The sequence below is a fragment of the Lates calcarifer genome, linkage group LG1 (genome assembly GCF_001640805.2).
Source record: "Lates calcarifer isolate ASB-BC8 linkage group LG1, TLL_Latcal_v3, whole genome shotgun sequence".
Lineage (NCBI taxonomy): Eukaryota > Metazoa > Chordata > Actinopteri > Centropomidae > Lates > Lates calcarifer.
Genome location: NC_066833.1, coordinates 15,033,577 through 15,053,487, shown reverse-complemented (window position 1 = coordinate 15,053,487; position 19,911 = coordinate 15,033,577). Strand labels below are relative to the sequence as shown.

The 19,911-nt window shown below is 40.3% G+C and overlaps 2 protein-coding genes across 2 annotated transcripts in view; both read right to left on the bottom strand.

Moving 5' to 3' along the window:
- The window catches only part of si:ch211-45c16.2 (mitogen-activated protein kinase kinase kinase 13), a 30,479-nt gene extending 29,959 nt beyond the window's left edge, over positions 1-520 (bottom strand). Inside the window, 1 exon segment of the mRNA XM_018671992.2 lies at positions 397-520. The gene's annotated coding sequence lies outside the window, so the exon portion shown is untranslated.
- A 1,875-nt stretch (positions 521-2,395) lies between these two features.
- trpm2 (transient receptor potential cation channel, subfamily M, member 2) lies at positions 2,396-17,926 on the bottom strand. Its single transcript, XM_018672017.2, has 32 exons — positions 17,745-17,926; positions 17,284-17,452; positions 16,996-17,176; positions 15,987-16,153; positions 15,684-15,864; positions 15,521-15,582; positions 15,246-15,446; positions 14,902-15,004; positions 13,743-13,864; positions 12,614-12,991; positions 12,190-12,324; positions 11,975-12,104; positions 11,737-11,882; positions 11,463-11,575; positions 10,862-10,960; positions 10,374-10,599; positions 9,217-9,335; positions 8,990-9,122; positions 8,411-8,582; positions 8,068-8,248; positions 7,770-7,951; positions 6,999-7,131; positions 6,187-6,274; positions 5,878-5,956; positions 5,625-5,773; positions 5,447-5,511; positions 5,097-5,126; positions 4,913-4,999; positions 4,746-4,824; positions 4,548-4,649; positions 3,493-3,609; positions 2,396-3,358 (listed from the first exon to the last, which is right to left on the bottom strand). Exons 1-32 carry the CDS (start codon positions 17,912-17,914, stop codon positions 3,242-3,244), a joined length of 4,416 nt encoding a protein of 1,471 aa, XP_018527533.1. The 5' UTR covers positions 17,915-17,926; the 3' UTR covers positions 2,396-3,241.
- Positions 17,927-19,911: the final 1,985 nt, after the last annotated feature.

The window sequence follows — 19,911 nt, the reverse complement described above, 5'->3', positions numbered from 1 at the left end:
AGACAAGAGTCTTTTCTCCAGCTCTAACACAGCAGAATTCAACAAGACTGTCCACTTGGTTACATAATTAATACATAACCTTTTAATACTTGTATGCGCTAGGCCCACTTTCTATGACTGAGACTAGTCGGAGCAGGCTTGTTATTCTAACAGTGGGTGGTAATAAGTGTTGATTAGTGGCGGAGAATTCATTCATAAACAGTGTAAACAGTCGGTGTAGCATTCCATCGTCGCGTTATAATGCCTACAGACCGCCTGCTGCCTCAGTCAGCACATTTAGCTTCACCCCACCACCAAATCAAATCGCTTCTCGTCAAACTATACTAATGTGAAGCTTTAATATCACTACACATGCTGCGTCTTTCGATAAATGTCACATACAGCGGAGGACATTACCGTTTCGCTCGGCTGAAAACCCTCAGAGATCTCCGGCTGCTTTCTCTCCCCACTCTCTCGCTCTCGCTCTCTCTCTCTCGGTACATCTATTTACCGTCCAGTATAATGGTATAGTCTTGTGAGCGTCAACGTCACTTCCGGACACTCTGGCCCGTTCACCTGTAAAACCCCAGCGTCCTCAAAGATCGTCTATGAAAGCGATGTTGACCAGAAGTACAGAAACAATTAGCGAGTGTCTGTTTGACCAGGCTGAAATAGAGATGGAGATTTCTGACATGGCATTAAAATGCTGCTCACAAGTAAATGCACCAATTATAATATTACAATAATATATAAATGTACTGTATGTGCAAACGTTTTGGGCACATTAGATGCTTAGATTTTCATCCATCAGACACCGTCATGACTTTGTCTGATTGGTCCCAAATTCATTGTGCAGCAGGGCAACATTCAGCCAGAGTCATAAAGCAGTATTTTCAGTGACAATAGGGTCCTGCAACTGATGGTCTGGTCCCCAGAGAGCCCTGACCTTAGCACCATGGAGTCAGTCTAGGATCACAGTAAAAGACAGAAGACACTGAGACAGACTAGATCCACAGAGGAACTGTCAGGTTCTCCGACATGCTTAGAACAACCTACCTGCTGAGTACCTTCAAAAACTGTGTGTGAGTTAGTAAAAAGCACCCTGACTTTATTTTACTGCTTAAAACATTTGCACAGCACTTTGTTTTTCAACTCCCATGACGTTTTGAAAGTGCATCCTAAGATTCATGGGAGCTATAGTATCTTTACTTGTAGGGAATGATCCCAGTGGCTTAATAGCTGTGGGTGCATACCACATAGCTGCACGTCTGCGGTTCAACCCAAAGTCTGTCATTTAATCATGGCACCATAAACCAAGTGACAGTAAACCTGGGGATCTGGAGGCCTGTAAAACTCATAACATATTTATGAGGGTTTTTAATCAGTTTTTTGTTTGTTTGTTTTAGTTTTCCTTATCTAGTTTTCATCATCCAGGTTTTATGCCCTCTGAGACAAACTTGTGGTGTCTTACTGTTCATAAACATGACTCTGTAATGCATGCGAAATATCTCTAATGCATGACTACTGTGGTCTTTAATGTTAATGTATAACACACTTTGAGCATGTAATGTACTCACAGTGGAAAACTGACTAAATATCTGACATTCTAATAAATGCCAGATTGCACACTGGAGCTACTTGGTGCTGTTACTACAACAAACAAAAGCATAAGAAATGCACAAGTTGCCTACAGTATGAATGTGACAGCTCCAGAACTCAGCTTAACAACCAGACAAACAGTAATTACATCTAAATCAACATACACAGCAATCTGTCAGCTTCGCTCTGTGGCGCTGTTTGTGGTATCATGAAATAAGAGCGGAGTGGGAGCTCTTCGTTTAATCGCCTCTCTGACGCTGTGGTTAAAAATAGCTCCCTGTATCTTTTCAATGGCACTGCGCCGCCGGGGATTTACAAGACTTATAGTAATAAGACAGAGACGTCAGAACAATGTAGATATTTTACTGTTGTGAAGGAATGTGTACAGACTATACTGAGTATGCTCTTTAAAATTAAACTTTTAAACGTCTTCCTTGATATAAATATAGTAACTACGCATTTAAGTCACCGATCTGTATTTTCACAGACTATAAACACGAATCACGATCTCTGATTTCCTGACTTAGGAATAATTTATTTATCTGACGGAGCAAAAACAGCAGGGGAATGAGGCGGGTGTGAAACCGATACTGCACTACAGTATGGCCACCTCTGTCTGAACCAATGAGCGCTCTCGGAGGCTGCTCCGAAACTAAACCAGGCCTGCATGCTTGGCAGGTGGAGAAACCCCTGTCGAAAAGTAGAACACACGACAGTGACTTTACTGTACTGAAATAAATCAAAGTAAAGCGTCCAGTTTGAGTTTAATGCCTCTGCAGAAGAAGGTGACAGAACACAGGCAGTGAAGACAATTAAATTTGTAGTAGGTAGCTTTTTAATCCTTATAAAGGCCAAGAGTGATTAATTAATAAACTGCAGCACACATCAGTCTCTTGGCACAACTGAGCAAGTAAAGTATTCCAGTGGTTTAAGAATAACTCAGAATAACTTTTACTCAAACACAAACAGCAGAACCATAAATTAAAAATTCAATTACAAGTGAAAATCCTGCATTTAAAATCTCAACCAAGTAAAAGTGTAGTATTAGCAGTGAAACATATCAAAAATAAAAGTACTCATTGTGCGATATGGTCCTGTTCAGACATATGTGAGTCTTATTATCACCATGTAAATAGCATTTTAACATCACAGCTGCTCCAACTGTTGCCTTTTAACTACTGTATATCATACTGAGTATTTTCATTTATAATGATGCATAATTTCATATGATAATGATTTGCATTTGTATGTTTTGCTATTGATACACACAGTGAACACATTATGGAACATTTCATTGTGTGTCAGTAGTGGATAATGATTTGCATTTGTATGTTTTGTATGGAAAAAGTAACTACTGACTATACTGTCAGATAAACATAGTGTAAACATAGTAAAGTAAAAAGTACAATACAGTTTGAAGTATTTATTCTTATAGTATTAAGTAGTTATTATCGAGCGTTAACACAGTGTGTAGGCTAAACGTTCAGTTTACTGTCCCATGACGCAGCAGCATACATTATGGCTTTAACAGCATCTTGTCTTAAGTTGTTTTTTTCAGTGCAACAGAATTAATCTGTGTAAGCATTTTAAAAAGGCCTCATTTAACAGGCAGAAGTAAATCTGTGGATGAGGAGGCACATTTACAGCTACAGCAGCGTGAAAATCAGAACTTCCTGTTGTGCAGCTCAGCAACCTGCCGCAGAGAGTCTCTTTGGTTTGAGCTAAGTCTCGTTTTGCCGCTCAACTCCTGCCACTGAAGAGAACCGTGGCTGCTCACCATCTAAAAACAAAAACAAGTGATTATATGTCTACTATGGGGAGATTCCTGACCTGTGCATCAGTCACGTTTTCATGTAATTGTAAAATAATGGATGCTCCTCATACTTTAAGACAATAAAATAATAATGTTCTCACCATATTATTGATATCTACCATCACCTGGCTCGTTCGGTCCAGGTGAATGTTTAGGACAGTGGTTTCCACCCAGGCATTATCAGTGTTCCTGCAGTCATCCACATAGCCCTCGAACACCTGCAACACAGCAGCTGAAAGTCAGAATCAACAAGATCATCAACGTCAAGATAAACATTTTTTAATTAATCATTACATTGATCAAAGTACTGACTGATTAGAACAGATAAGAGTCTCAACTAAATTAAAACAATATAGCAGTAGAAGATTTTCTTTACTGGTGTGATCAGATTTCAGTCAGTAAGATGCAGTGCAGTTTAGCAGCACCACAAAATATATTCTCCAAAATGACTGTAGAGATGAATCAACACCTCTTTAAAATGGTCTCAGCAAAATCTAATTTTAACTGGGTGTTATTAGGAACACCATTAAAGTCTAGTTTTAACTGGGTGTTCCTAATAAACTGACAACTGGGTGTACAAGTCCCTGGCAAACTCAAAGTTGGTTTCCATAAACTTAGGGGATAATTTCAATTCCTGATCCCGTACAGTGCGTCCACAAGGCCACTCAGGTCATCAAATAAACGGCTCTTGGTTGTGTGCTGCTCAAAGTTCAAGTCTCTAGCTCCATTTATCACGGAAAAGTTTTTCTTTTTGGATCACATCAACAAACTGTTGAGTGTTTTTACTGTAAATCTCATTTTAAGACCTAATCAATGTGAAAGGCATTTTATCGATGTTTCCTTGACCAGATTTGTTCTTATTCTTTAAACTATTCTTGATTTCTTTGTTGTTTTTTCACTTACTTTACTAACAGATATTCAAGGTCTTTTATTTGATCTGCTATTGACTTTCTCAGCAAAATTCAACTTGGCCTGTTACCAGCAGCAAATAACACCTGACTTGTTTTAGTGTCTGATAACATTAATGTCTACCTCTTTTCTTCTTTGAACTCACTGTTGTGTTTCTATTCAGTGCTGTACTGTTTGTATTCATTCTTCATTTGTCTGCTATCTGTAAACTTAGTTATACCATAAAAAAGGCAAACCAAAGACCCACCTTCATTCCCTCTGAAACTTTTGCATTTAATTTTTCATACAGCGTCTTTCCCATGGTTCTCTTAAGAGTCACTGGCAGTTGATCAGCAGATTGGACAGGCCCCTGAGGGTTTAAAGTCACAACAGAGCTCTACATTTATTTGAACAGCTAAAAGAGTATTAAAATAAACTGCTGAAGTGAGCAAACAGCTGGACTCACCCCAGGTAAAGCCAGGGTTCCATGGCTCTCATCCCAAACAGCCAGGTACTCCAAAACAGATCTATCGCTGTCTTGCCAACTGCAAATCCATTTTCCAAATCTTAGATTGTACAGCGGTAGAGAAAAAACTGTTTTTAAAAGCTGTGGAAGGACATGAGATGACCCACCGTGTAACAACAAGCTCTACATTCAGATTTGGACCCAGATGGCTGAGGGAGCCTTGTCCTCTGATACCAGTCCTCCCTCCTGGGTTTCTAATGACAGAGAAGATACATATCAGACACCAAGACATGCTTGTAAGGTTGCTGTAAGTGCCATTTGACGCCGTGTGTATCTTATCTTGTATCATACCTGTAATTATCCAAGACCTCCGATTCTGATCTGCAGTCAGAAAGAAGAAATGGAATTTAAGAGATGAGGAGATAGCAGGAGGCGGCCTTGTAATTAGACAGTGGGCCCAGGGTTGGGGTCAGAAAGCTTAGTTATTGTGGTCATTCAGTTTAATTCAAAATGTTTCAAAAAACAACCTGAAGCAGGATTTCAGGGGTCACTGAGGACCTTCCATTATCTGCCATTTGATTTGAGATTGTTTGGATGAATTGTTATTTTAATAGGAAAATCTTTGTTAATTATGAATCATCCCACACTAAGCTGTGTAGGAACAAAACATAATGTATGGTCTTCTTATGGTCAGTCCATACCCATCCACATGGTCCCCACTGTCTTCAGAGGTGTAATAAGTCGGCATGTATGAGCTGAAGCTGACCTGAAAAAAAAAAAAAAAAAAAAGAGGGCGTGAAAACAAACTGGATCCAGTAAAAACCCAAACCATCTGTTCATACAGCTGCTGACTTCGTGGCAGAAATATATGTGAAGTACCTCCCACGGCACTTTCTCTTCAGGCACAGGGAAGCGCAAGATCTTGCTGTTCGGATAGTGAAACTGACGGGCGTTCACGTGGAACCCGTCTATGTTCTCTGACACATTTCTCAAAGTGTCAGGCGTCTCATCTGTTGCAGTTGCTGCTGCTGGGAAGAATTAAAGTGAGTGTAAACAAAGGATATTTGACACATAATATATTTTCAAAATAAAGACAACAATGTGTAAATTCATTAGGAATTTGGTTCCTGACTCAGTGCTTCTTTTGTGGCAAGATCCTGAGATTTCAGATTGTCCATAATCCACTGCAGGGCTCTGGTTGACTGGATGACCTGATCAAACAAAATAAATTTGGGTCAAATACTTTTGATAACTGCTTGTGTAACGTTGAAGATTACCGATTTTCCACAGAGGACATGTGAAAATAAGATTCAACAAACACACATGGGTGCATCAGGAGGTGCACCATCACTCTATATCGCGCCTTTCTCCTCACAGCATAATGTGAAATGCCACAGACACAGGTGCAACATAGGTGATAACAAAAAAATCAGGTCACAACCTGCTCCTCTAGTCGGGCCAGTCTTTCCATCACAGCAGCAGAGCTCGACTCCTCTTCCCTCTCCAGCCGATCGGTCATGGTGGAAACCCTCAGGAAACACACAGGCACAGTCCGTCATTGTTTGAATATCATTTCTCAAAATGATGAACTATGTCTTTAAAACTGATTTAATTACTGATTCATATTGGCACCTATAAAGTGAATATACTGGATATAGCGAATTTGTTAGCTATTTATACAGTAACAGAGCAACATTATTATTTATTTCTGGATTTATTTCACATTTTTTAAGTTCAACATCCTCTAACCTTTAAGCTTTGTTTTGGTCTCCTCCCTCTCCTGAGGGAGATTTCTGGCTCTGTAGCAGGTAAATGCTTCACTATGTTCACCAGCTGGTCACTAATATTTTCTGTCTGCTGTTTGGTGCTGGGCAGGTAACACATATTAGGTATATTGGAGTTTTTGTTGCTGAAAACATCTAGCTGCTGCTGCTGCTGAAAGCAATGCTAACATGAATGATGAGAGCGAACCAGAACAGTAAAGTTGCAGACATAAAAACTAAGTGAGCTGACATGAACAGCAGAAATAAGTGGTGATAGGTCACTATGAGCAACATCTTTTACATTACACAGTCATTCTACTTATTATTAATACAAAAATATGGATTAGGGCTGTGAGGTCAGCAAAATACTTGGTTGGATTGACCTGCTCACAACTCATACTGAAGGTGTGATGAGGGATCTCACACAGACAGCAGTACCCTAGAGGATTGTTATGCAGCTACAATGGGCTACATTCCTGTGGGATTTTACTTTTGGGCTGTGTCCTGGATGCGTCGCTCCATGCTCTGGCTCTGCTCCTGCTCTGTGGACTGCAGGTATCTGTCTTTCATCAAGGCCTCCCAGGACAACAGCTCCTCTTCCTCTATCTGAGGAAGCTCATTATCTGGAAAACAGTGTCACATGCTTAGTGTTTTACAATGGTAAAATCTCTACTGGCACACCCTGAAGAAAAGTGGTGTGGTACATGGACCCCAAAAACTGTCTTTGAGCATCACACAAAAAAACTGTTCACAGGATCAACTGTGCAGGGGTCAAAGGTCATTGACCAGGTGACACTGGACACTCAGAAGAGGAATAAGAGGAATGGGAATTAATTCAGAAAACTATAAATGTAAGCTTCAACAAAAAAGTCTCTGTTCAGCTTGTTACTGCAGATGGAGATGCTCCATTGTCATGGAAATGGTTTGGTTGTTATCATGTGACCAAAGCATGGGGTCTGTGATAACAGGTAGTTGTACGTGGAGGGAGACCGTAAAACCCACTGTTAAAACATTTACACAAAAGCTCTCAAATGAAAAAAAAAAGAAGCTGTTTTTGACAAAGCAGATCTAGGAGTACAGCATCTTTTCTTTAAGGATTTGACTATAATTACAATAATTTGGCTCATGAATGCACTATTGTCTACAATAATAAAGAATGACAGCGTAGAGTGTTTGACAGCTAAAACAAGAGAGGAATTCTGCAGCATTATATCATTATGAAGTCTACTTTCAGCAAAGGAATAAATAATTCACTACTTACTGAACTCCTTGCTTTTGGAGAGTGGCCTGCGCAGCACCATGTTCCTGATGAAGAGATAAAGATGGCTGAAGATGATAAAAGGAGGAGGAGCAGCTGGGCGGCTGTGGTACTCCTTAATTAGCTCATATCTTTGAAACTTCCATATCCTGTCTGTGTTGTCCTGCACTTCCTGGAACGTAAAGCTGTGGAAGAAAGCAATGGGATGAAGCGAAGGATGACGTCATCATCTAGGCTGTTTGTAGAGCTTGCAGTACCAGTCTGACTGAATGAAGACACAATGGTGTTGAGGAGAACTCACTTGAAGATAGCTATGAGCAGATTGAGCAGCAGTATGTTGGCAAAGAGCAAGTAAACACAAAGCATGATGATGGTGAGCCACTCAGGGAAGGCTGGTGTTTGGTTTTCATTTAGCACAGGACACTTGGGCTTCAGAGGATCAGTGCCATTCATGGTGCAGCTGTCTATGTCAAATGCAGTATCTGCAGAGGGCAGAGATTATTCTCTTAGTGGTAATAAATAAACAACTATCTTAATATCAAAAGAGGGAAGAATATATCTTTGGCCAACTGAAACCAAAACATGTTATCTGTAAAACTAGATTTACGTAAACTGTTTCAACTACAAAGAAAATCTCTACTCACTGTCAATATTGCTGGGAAAATCCCCAAATATGATGAGGTACGGCTCGTAAACTGCCCCACGGACAATCCAGTCCAGCCGATTGTCATTGTGGATTAGAATTCCTTGTTTGGCCACGCCGTACGCCACCACCCAGATACTCAGCAGGAACATAAAAAAGAACATATCCATCATCTGGAGGACAAACAAAGATCAGTCACAAACATAAAGTGAAGAAACAGACACATTGGGATACTGTGACCATTAATGTGTAAGATATGCACAGTTGTGATTTCATTGTGTGCTGGGTGACTTTTACTGAGTTATAATTTAAAATCTAAAACTTCAGAAAGTCATTTTTGTCATGTGTTTACACAGTGTACTTTGCAGTGACAAGTGTCAGTATTTCAAAGGTTGCACTGCTGCAAGCAACGAGCATATCTCATTTGAAGACAGCAGATGGAGGCCCAGTGAGGCTGGAGTCTCTTTTTGTATTAGATAAAAGGTGTTTTGGAGCGTAACATTTTCTGTTCTGCTCACTTTCTGTCACTCCCACATTATATCAGGTCAACATTCACTGTATTTGTATGCAACCCTCTCACCATTCTCCTGACTATGATGATTTTGGGTCCTAGGGTTCGACTGATGGTGAAGATGGCCATGAGACGGAGGCAGAAGACCACGAAATCGATGCAGAGGATGATTTTACCCGCATAGAACAGCCGAGATGTCAGTCTGCAATAGAAAGCCTTGGTGATTCACAGATAACCCAGCAGGTGGAGAGCACCTCCACGGTCTAAAGTTTTTTTCAGGGAGGAAGGAAACTTACCTAAATGCAAGGCCGATAATAAACAGGATGATGGAGAGGACATCTAAAATATTCCACAGGTCATGGATGTACATCTTGGCTTTCTTACGAAACCCAAAGCCATCAGGATCATGAAACAGCTGAGATGAGAGAGAGGACAAATTATTATTATTATTATTATTATTATTATTGCAATGTACTGATATACATATTTCTTAGAATATAGAATACTCTGGACGCAGTAATAACCTCACTGGTTGACTAAAATCTCAGCAGGTGGAGCCCAATAATCAAAGTTGTTCTGACTGAGAAACACTGAGCACGAAGCCTGCTGCAGTGAATGAAACAAAGGAGGAAGCTGTGATTATGAAGTCTTGTACTTTTGCTATAGCTTGAAAAACCAGCAGTCTCAGATATCAGCATAGGTCAGCTTATTAGCTAGCCATTTGTAGTTGCTTCTTTGCAATGGTCTTTTTCAGAAAAGCTAAATGTTGAATTAAATTCATCATTAATCATCACCATTTAAATATAAAAGGATATGGTTGCTATTATTGTACAGACACAGAGGAATCAGGCTTTGGCTACATAGACAATACTTCTTAGAGGGAGACATCATTGGTTTTGGTCTATTCATGGTATTTATGACAGTAATTAAAAAATCTATATTATCACCAGTCTTTAATCCAGTTATGTGTTATGTATTTTGCTTGCTCACTGGCATGTCTTACTTCAGTGGAGAAGAATGATAACTAATAATGTTATTATTATTTTTATCTGTGTTTTTCCCACTGTGACCTGTGGTTATATGTCTATTACATTAGTTAGTTGCATTTCTGTTATATCTTGCTTCCACAAGGGACAATGCTTCTGTCATCAGTTTCACAATCAGTTCCAGTAAAGGCCAACCCCTGTCATGAACATTTACTGGAAGTGTTTATAGCTTGCTGCATAGCTGTGTGCCTACACACATAGTGAAGGCAGAAGAAGAAGAGACTATAAAAGTGTGTGAGAGTCCTAAACACTTTTTCCGATTTGACAGCAGCACAGCCCTAAGACCTCACATAGTTATCAGAAACACTTTTAAAAGTCTATGAGTATGTAAGTGTGAACAGGAAAGGTCTGATCACGACTGCCATTTTGGGGACGTCGGGTGGCCTGATGGTTAAGTAGCCTCTCACCTGTCTGACCTCCTCACACACCAGAGAGAGCAGCCAGATGTAAAGCAGTACTTCCCCCGCCGAGGGCGTATCCTGGAAATCGATCATCAGCACCACAGCAAACAGGAAGAGGAAGGCAAAGTAAGACACAATATTCCAGTAAAATTTGACCTGTGGAGAGCTGTACAGGCAGACTAGTCTGGACCAGCAGCTCAGAGTCTTCAGGCGCCGCAAGCTGTGGGAGTCACTGTGGACAGAGAGGTCACCAGGGTTAGAGACAGCTTGGTCTTGCATAGCCAGACCTGTCTCCGCAGTGTCAGTAAACTGGATTTTTTAAAACCCAAGTTACATTTAGGACACTTATTACCTCTGCAATGCAACCACTACGTTGAGAATAACAAAAATATAAAATACTAAGGTGTCAATAAACTCTTATATAGTCAGGCAGGATGTGATCACACAAAAATGATAATGACTTTTTTTTATCAGTATATTAAATGTCTACTTACAAGCTACGAGAATTTGTTCTAAGTGTGCTTCCTGTCACAGTCTCTACTGTCTTGATCTCCTCCTTCCTCTCAGCTTCTCTCTGGATGATTTCATCACGTCTAGGGAGAAATGATAACAACACTATGACTATCACTAAAGAAGCAGTACAAGAAGTAGCACAAATATGTAAATAAAGTGATACATTCAGTTTGCTATAAGTGTATCATGAAGTACAAACATCACTCAGTTGAGATTAGCAAAGAGAACAGTAAAAGGGCTTTTGCTGCCACCAGGTGGTGTGTACAAATAAACGTGTATTTGTTGAGAAAAAAACACTGCAATTTTACACCATGAATCTTTAACGAATGTGATTACTTTTTTTTCAACAATGTACTCACTTGCAGAAAAACCCTACATTGTTGACAGTTTCTCATTCTTATTCTTGTGATTAACAGGGATATAAAAAGCATTTGACTTCATTCTAATATGATAAAAAAAAAAAAACAGTGTAAGATAGGTTACTATGATTAGATGACTTGGCTTTTGTACGACTATGAAAAAAATCGGAATCATTTACCATAATTTATTTCTTGCACAATGAGAACAGCCAATAAAACCGACCTGAAAACCAGAAAGCCAGTGTAGATAAGAGGGAAGAAGACCATGCAGACCATCACCCTCCACACAGGGTTGTCCACTGAAAGCTCACCACACCAGATCTGAGTCAGAAGAGCCTGGAAGACAGATATGTTAGCAGACTGGGTCATACTGGTTCATATATGCGTGTCACAATGAAATGTATAAAGTCTCAATATGTCAAGTTAAATTTGCTGATCAGTGGCAAAAAAATATCAATTGTATCAATCAGAAAAAAACATCCTGAAGATTGCTCTACCTGAACACCTGACTGAGCTACAAAGTTTTTATCATCAGCCTCCAGTGCCAGCCTCAGGCACGTCGTCCTTCCCCACAACGGTGACGCACGAACCAACAGCTTCCGAGCCCGCTCTTCATCATTGTTGTGGCACTTGCTGAACACACCTGGGACACACACAATGAAAATAAATGCTAACCTTGTAAAATGACTGTATTTTACATCAGCGCAGCCACTCATAATGTATGTGGTATTATACCGATGGCGTGTTTCTCATAATGATTGGCGAGCTCTCGCATGTCCTCTGCCTCGTCTGCGTCGCTTCCTTCCTCTGCCATTTTCTTCAGGATCTTAGTGGCAGCCAGAGCAGCAGACATGCAGTCTCTACACTGTACGGACACAGGCACAGATACTGATACAGACAAAGAAAGAAAAAACAGTTTTCAACAAAAAAGTTGAAAGTGTTTTCATCACCTGTTCCCAGGCAATTTCAGCCAACTCCTTATTGTTCTGGACAATAGCCCAAAGGAAAAGGTCTCTTCCTGGGTCCCTCTGTGCAACATCGTCCTCCCTGAGTGAAGCTTGGGAACCTGCCTGACTTTTAGACAGCTAGAGGAGAAGTGAAGGAATGTGATGCATTAATTGAATGGTTTATGGCTGTAGCCAGGATTTCAAAAATTCTGATGGCATCTGTCCAAATCATCCCAAGACATACTGCATGCAATTTGGATTTTCTTTTTCTTCTCTTTTTCTTTCAATTATACATCCTGTAAACTTCATTTCCCATGGTGAAGGTCTAAATACCTTTTCCATACTGTGAGGAATAAAATTCTGGAGGGACAGTACTACAGTACTTGTTTTAAGCACAGCCCAGTAGACAACAGACACAGCTACTCACTGATAAAGATGTGTCCTCCATAGTCATATTGAAGTGGAATGTCATAGTGGAAGGAGGGTAGAGAGGCTGAGTGAAGCCGCCCATCAGGTGGCGCACCTCCTCACATACATGAGTCATGGAGATCATCTCTCCTTGCCCTGAGTGGACTCGAGCCCTGATGGCGAATGCTTGCCTCCTCCCGCTGCGCCGAGAACTGTGGACCCGCTTGGCCAGCTTGCGGAGAAAGAAGCAGGTGGGAAGCTGTTTGTAGAGCTCACACAGAGTTTCCTCGTCCTGCAGGAAATCCCTCAAACTCACGCCATTCTCCAGCAGCAGACTCACAAACCGCGGCCTGTTGCCAACCAGGGCTGAGAACATGGCCCAGTGCAGGTCACTGGACTAGAGCACAATAACAAGGCAGACACAATCAGCATCCCAGCACTCCTCTGTGAGCTGCTTGTAAATTACTATTTTTGAGAAGAGCGATGGCTTTTCTTTTTTTTCAGTGAAGTGAAGTCATCACATTTATGTTGATGACTCATCTATGTCATCAACATAAATGTGAGGAGAATTAGTCAGACCTTTTTTGATACAATTGTTCTCCATCCCTTGTCATAAAACCATATCATAAAACATTCATGATATGAGCTATTATCTTTTAAAAGCCTGTGGTGATATGCTGTTGATGGTCAAAATTTTCACCACCAAAACATTTAGCTGTTTTATTGATGGATTACAATCAACAACATTTTGATATGAAAATAGATAAAAAATTCTGTTCTGATAAAATTTTGTTTGTGTTGTTAAACCTCCATTTGATGTGAATAAATTCATTCACCAGACTGTATCTTGTGTAAACCTACCCGGCTCACTGCTACTGCTTTCATTTTAGCTACTGCTATGTGTTGTTTGAAACATCTGGAGCAATAGCGTTTTGAACTAAACAAATTCAATCTACAGCTAAAAATACAATTTATGTTTTTTTTTTTTATTCAAGTGGAGATAAAAATATATGTTTGCCACCTCTCCCTCTCCTCCCAATTCATTATACTTTATGTTATTGTAATAATGTTGAGAGGGATTGCAGCACAGGTCATTTCTGGAACAGGTAAGAGCTGGTGTTGTTATGTTGTCTAACTGGCAGACCAACCTTCCACTGGCTCTCTTCAGTGAAAATCTCAGTCTCCGCTATATCCACTCGATTCCAGGCTATAGCCAGCTCCAGCTGCCTCTTCCAGCACTCGATTCCCAGTGACTCGCTGGTCCTTGACGCTGAGTGGAGAATTTATATTGTCACCATTTTAGCTGTAAACTGACAAATTCTATTCATATTTAGTCTAAAGACTGGAGTTCTCAAGACATGAATCTTATTACACAAGAGATCATCCACTCCTCTCAATCAAGGCATTTCCACGTTATAACGATACAACTAGCATCTATTTCCCTTGTCCCTTGCTCTGATAATTATTGTTTTTTATTCTATTTTGTATTAATTGATAAATCTTTTTCAATATAAAATCTTTTCCTAATGTCCATCACAATTACCCGCAGCTCAAGGTGATGTCTTCAGATTGCTTGTTTTGTCTGACCAACAGTTCAAAACCAAAATATATTCAATTAAAAGCAATGTAAAATAGTGAGAAGCAGCAAATCCTCACATTCCAGAGGCTGAAATCAGAGATTGTTGTCTTTTTTGTTTGATGATTAGTTTTAACAAATATTAATTTTTTTAAAATTTGGTGATTCATTTTCTCTCAATTGACAAATCAATGATTGATTAATGATCTACACTACGAAACACTATCTGAACAGCTACAGAGCATGGTCAGGCAGCAAGTAGCAGGGCTTTATTCAAAGTACTACATAGATTCAAATAAGCGGATCCTATAGTAGCTGAGTGAGCAGGACCACTGCCTGGAAATGCATTTTAATTACTTCAATGGAGCTCAGGAAACAATGGGCACAGCAGTTTAGCTAGAATGATGATTCACTGTGAATCATCACGTCCACAGTGGTGGGCTCACTCTTCATTTCAGTGCTCCTGTCTTTTATAACAATATGCATTAATCTTGGGTTTCATAAATCTTTTTAGAGACCATCATGAGGCAGAATAAGTTTGCAAGAAAGAATAGATCTAAAACCACAAAGAATATCTGTGTTGGTTTTAGATCTTGGCACATTTGATACCACATTCCAGTCATTTGGATGTCTGAGAGGCAACCTTATACCTGCTAAAAGCTGGTTTGGCATAAGTATTTCCATCTTCATGCTTAACGCTGTGTCCAGTCAGGTACTAAACATCTTCTTACCTTTGAGTAATGCTTGAAGAATAGCCACATCCACATCCCCGTGACTGTCCTCGCTTACTCTGAATACTGTCAGCAATTGTGGAATCCTGATGATGTCCTGAATCTGTATTAAAAAAAGCAAACATCAAACTTTGTGCCAAGTAGCAGTCAAACAGGTAGAGTAAGAGGAAACATACAAACAGAAAACATTAGTGGGTCTAAAACATTTTTGTTACTCTGAGGAAGTTAGTTTCTGTGCTATGATGAGATCTGATCCAGTTTGAAATTTCTCAAAAATGTTACTAAATTCATAAATAAAATTTTAAATAGATGATACTGTTAATGTCATCAATCTGTTCACATACCATCTTGGTCCATTTTATAATCTTGAGGTCTGCAAAGGTCTCATATTCTTGGCCAAAGAACCTTTTCATCAACTGGTGGATGAGGGCGATAGTGACCCGGGTCACTGGCAGTCCTGCAACCTGGGCAATCACATCTGCTATTCTCCCGGAGCCCTCCAAGACCACGCATGGCGTACCATTCAGCATGGCATTATAGATGGTCTGAGAGAAGATACACGAAAGAGTCAGTCATGACAGATAAAGACGGAGGAAGATGTTTAAAACTGATGACTCACATCCAGGGTGCCTGGACCTCCATCCAAAACTACACACACCACAGGGATGGTCACACCGCTCTCTGGTGGTTGGACAATAAAAAATCAATATTAAAAGCAGGACAGATAAGAAGAAACAGTTTGAGATGTTATCTTGAGATGTTATCTTTGTTTGTTTGCTAACCTTTGTTTCCAATACGTTTTCCGGAGATGCATTTTTCCAGTTGGCTACGTAATTCAATCTCAACACCGTAACGTCCGTGGGTCCCATCGTCCACCAGCAGGAAGTGGGTGTGGTTGTTATCGAGGCAGGACAGTCTGCCCTGGTCCTTGACGTCCATCAAATAATGGGCTGGGAAGCAACCCTACGTAGAAGGAGGTAGCAGAAGAGGATCTTAAGGAAATCACAAGAAGACTGTACTATCCAGATGATGAATCTTTGCCAAAACAAAGAGACAATCCACATGTGCAGATGTGTTTACCACACCTCTGGATGCACCAAAGTGTCCCTGTTGTGAATTATTCCCCATGTTGCCACTCCGATAGCCACGATTTGACCCTGCATGGAGCTGCTGCTTATGGCATAGTCCCTAACAGCCTGCCCTACATGCTTCATCACACCTGTGTGGGTACCGCCAGTGATGATCCATGCACCTGTAAGCAACACAACACATATTCATTTTACACACCAAAAGTAGGTGGATGTCCTCACAGTTGATCTTCTCATTCCAAAGTCATGGGTATTAAAGGGATATGTTGGCATTTTGTGAAAGATGCATTTTTGCATGCATTCTGCATGAGTAACAATTATCAATTATCTATACCGCTTCTCCTTAAGGGTTGCAGGGGACCACTGGATATATTGCTAGTCCATCGCAGGGCCAACATATACAGACAAACAGCTATTCATATTCACATAGTCCTCTTTTGGTAATATTTATTTAATTGATTTACACAGCATCCACTGGCCCTTTTCCTTTGTAGTATTTCCTCACCTTTTTGTGTTCATTGACTGACTCTGAACTCTGTCAATAAATAATTTACTTTTACCACAAACAGCTAGTTTTATGTTGCCTCCCTTTTCCCACCTATGAGCTAGCCATCTCCTGGCTGCAGATTTATTTAATCATGTAAACTGAGTTCATCCCAAAGGTGTTGGATGGGGTCGAGGTTACGGTTCCTCTACACCACTGTCATCTTGGAACACAAACACACCTTCCAGACAATACTGCCAAAAGTTTTAAGCTCCCTATTTCACTCTAGTTCTAAAAAATGTTTACACAGCAGCTTGAAGATTTCCAGAGGAGCACATGGTTGTACAATATGTATGCAGTATACAATGTACAATACACACTGTGTTTAACCACATGTCACAAAACCTTTGACTGCATGAATCTGAGTGGATGGTACATCTTGACCTCTCACACACACAAACACACCACACACACACACACACACACATTTCTCTCTCGTCTGCTCTCGCTGGCCAGTCTGACCTGTTGTCTGGGCCACTTTGATGAGACCTCTGTGGAACATGTTCTTGAGACGAGCCTTCAGATAGAAGTTCTTGGCTCCTCCAGTCACCGAGATCAGCAGGTTGGGAGGGGAAAGTTTCCACTGTTCGGTCAGTAAGCTGTACAGGACTTCAGGGCTGGTGTCCGTGGACACTCGCACATACTGAGAACGGACACATGTACAAACACAGGCGAGGATTACGCTGTACAGATGCACATTTACATGCAATTAACTTATGTTATTGTAGTGGAGAGAAAGGTTTTTTTCACCTTGCCTGTCTTTTGTCCCAAACCACCAAAGCTGATGTCTCCAAAAGCGTCAGTAGGCACCTCACGGATATGTCTGTGTCTGTCCCACGGCTCCCCAGTGAAGTCCTCTGGCTTGATGGCTTCGTCCACATGATCAGTTTTTAGGTAACCACACCTACATGTGTCCTCTCTAGTGGAGAAACAACATATACTTGTATTGTTTCCATGTACCCAAGTGACACATAAAAGCCAGTATTATGTATACACATAATTCCTCAGCAGACACAGTTTGAGGGAAGTAGCAACTACTGGAAACGGCAATACATTCAATCATCCTGTCTCACCGTTCTTTACGGCAATGCCTCCTCTTGCATCACCACAACAGTATCTTTGTGTTATTGTGCAGCAGCAGCAGCAACTACAAGGTCACTTCAGAGACTTTCGTCATCAAACCAAACACAGCACACAGCAGCTCAGCCTACCTGACACCCTTTTCAAAGAAGCAACACTCCCTCTTGTGGATGTTCTCTCTGATCCAGGAGCTATAAGCACAGCGCTGGAAAGAAGGGGAGAGAGAAAGGTGCTTAGAGGGTCTGGCTGCGCTGATTGCCAGAGCGTGAACCTGCTGGGACTCCACCTCAGCTTCCCCCATCCTAAAGGCAACATGGGAGTGGCTACACTCAGGCTGAGAGCTGGCAGCATGACACGAGAGAGGGAGCCTCTGCAGTCGGTGGAGCTACGGGTGCTGGCTCGCGCTCAGCACTGCATCAGTGATGTCAGAGCAGAGCTACAGCAGTGGGAAACCTGACCAAACTCCTCCTTAGGAGACAGAAAGTATCCAGGCGCCGGTTCTGGATCAATAAATCACTGCATTACAGAGAGTGGATCATTTACATGCCACAGCAGCATGAAAAACATTATTTTTTAAGATGCAGTTTGTATTTGACTGATCACATAAAATCAAAAGAATTTACTGTACTTGTAAGTAAGGGATATAGTTTTACAAGTTTTACACAAAATGACACAAATAACCAGCAGTGAAAAGGAGCTACAACTAGTACAAGTACCTAACTGCAGCTTTGAGGTGCTTTAACTGATACTGTAATACTCTTTATTTACTACATTTATTTAACTACTTTACTATGCAGATGAATATTTTACATATATAACATATCATCAGTTTATAAAATACTTTACATTACTATAAAAGCACCAACTGTATATGAAGTAGTTCAAATTATCGCCACATTCACAAACTACAATATTAAAATACTGCTTTATATATTAATAAATCATCAATAAAGATACAGTAACATAGTAATATGATGCTCACAGATACCGGTCTTCATAATGAGTACTTTTACTTTTGATACTTAAAGTACTTTTGCTGCTACTTATGTACTTTTACTGAAGTAAAATAGTGAGTGCATGACTTTTTCTTGTAATGAGCCTCTTTATGGTGTGGTATCACTACTTTTACTTCAGTAAATGATTTCAGTATAGTAAATGTATCAGACAAGATGTCTTAATGCTAAACAAAATGCAAGTCATATCAAGTCATATCTATCCCACAAAATGGCACAACATGCCTCTTCACAAACCAGCTTTTATATTCCCCACAGGCCTTTATATATGAAGTGGATTTATTTTATCTTTTGTCTGTGGTTCATCCATATTACATTATCATCAGGCAGGGATTACTTATTTTGTGTAGGTGCAGTAACAATTGTAATGGGGTTTGTAGAAGTAACCAGTTGGTAACAGCTAATGAATTTACCACTTGATTCTCACTGTGGTAAATCGGTATTAATACAATCAAGCAAAAAGAAAAATGTAACAGGCAAACACTCACCTTTTTAAAACGTGAAACAGCTTGATTTAGTCCAAGTTTGGTCTGCTGCAGCTGCTTGATCATTTGCTCTGGATGAATCTTGTTTTCAGATTTAGGCAGCATTTCTGAGGAGGTAAGAAAAAAAAGCATTTAATATCAGGTTCAAGCCTGCTCTGAACAAGTCAGTGATGGACTCCTAATCTCTACAACCTGCAGAGGCTGGGACTTTAGTATTCTGACATATGCCTTTATCTCACTGACACATGACCTGTTCCATTATCTCTACTTCCTCCACTGAAGCCTGTGGAACTGAAGAAGAAACTCTCAACTCTGGCTAATGGATTTCAAATTAAGGACCAAGACACTAACACTAACTGGCTGATTCAGTTATCATGTCCTTCAGTGGCAATAAATCCTTCATTACTACTTAGCTGGGCAGAGAGGGTGTAATTGCCTTGTTGTGTTACACTGTTAAATGGCTCCACCCTCCGTAAACAGTAACTTGTCCCCCGTCAGTCTTCAGAGAAATATACATTGAGATTTGATAATGTAAGCTTGACACACGAGTGAGAGCAAAATTTTTAATCATTTTACTTCCAGTATTTTCAGATTCCAGGCAGAACACAAGAAAACTCACTCATTTTTGAAAATATTAACATAAATTAACATTTCAGAAATGCTATGTCATAGATAACTTTACCCCTTTTACTGTCTTCAGATCCTCCTTTCACCTGGACAAATGACAACCACAACATGAAGTCGTTTCTGGTGTCGCTATCAGGGTGAGTGGAAGTGCTGTGTTGCATGTCGTTTTCTGG

Bases quoted from the DNA above. Each gene is read 5' to 3' on its own strand.
- trpm2 (XM_018672017.2), bottom strand. From the start codon at position 17,914: ATGGGGGAAGCTGAGGTGGAGTCCCAGCAGGTTCACGCTCTGGCAATC. The intron at 8,583-8,989 runs GTGAGAGGGTTG...TTTGTCCTCCAG, and splicing joins TCATCATAGTCAGGAGAATG to ATGATGGATATGTTCTTTTT. The intron at 6,275-6,998 runs GTAAAATCCCAC...GTGTTTCCTGAG, and splicing joins ATCCAGGACACAGCCCAAAA to GGTTTCCACCATGACCGATC.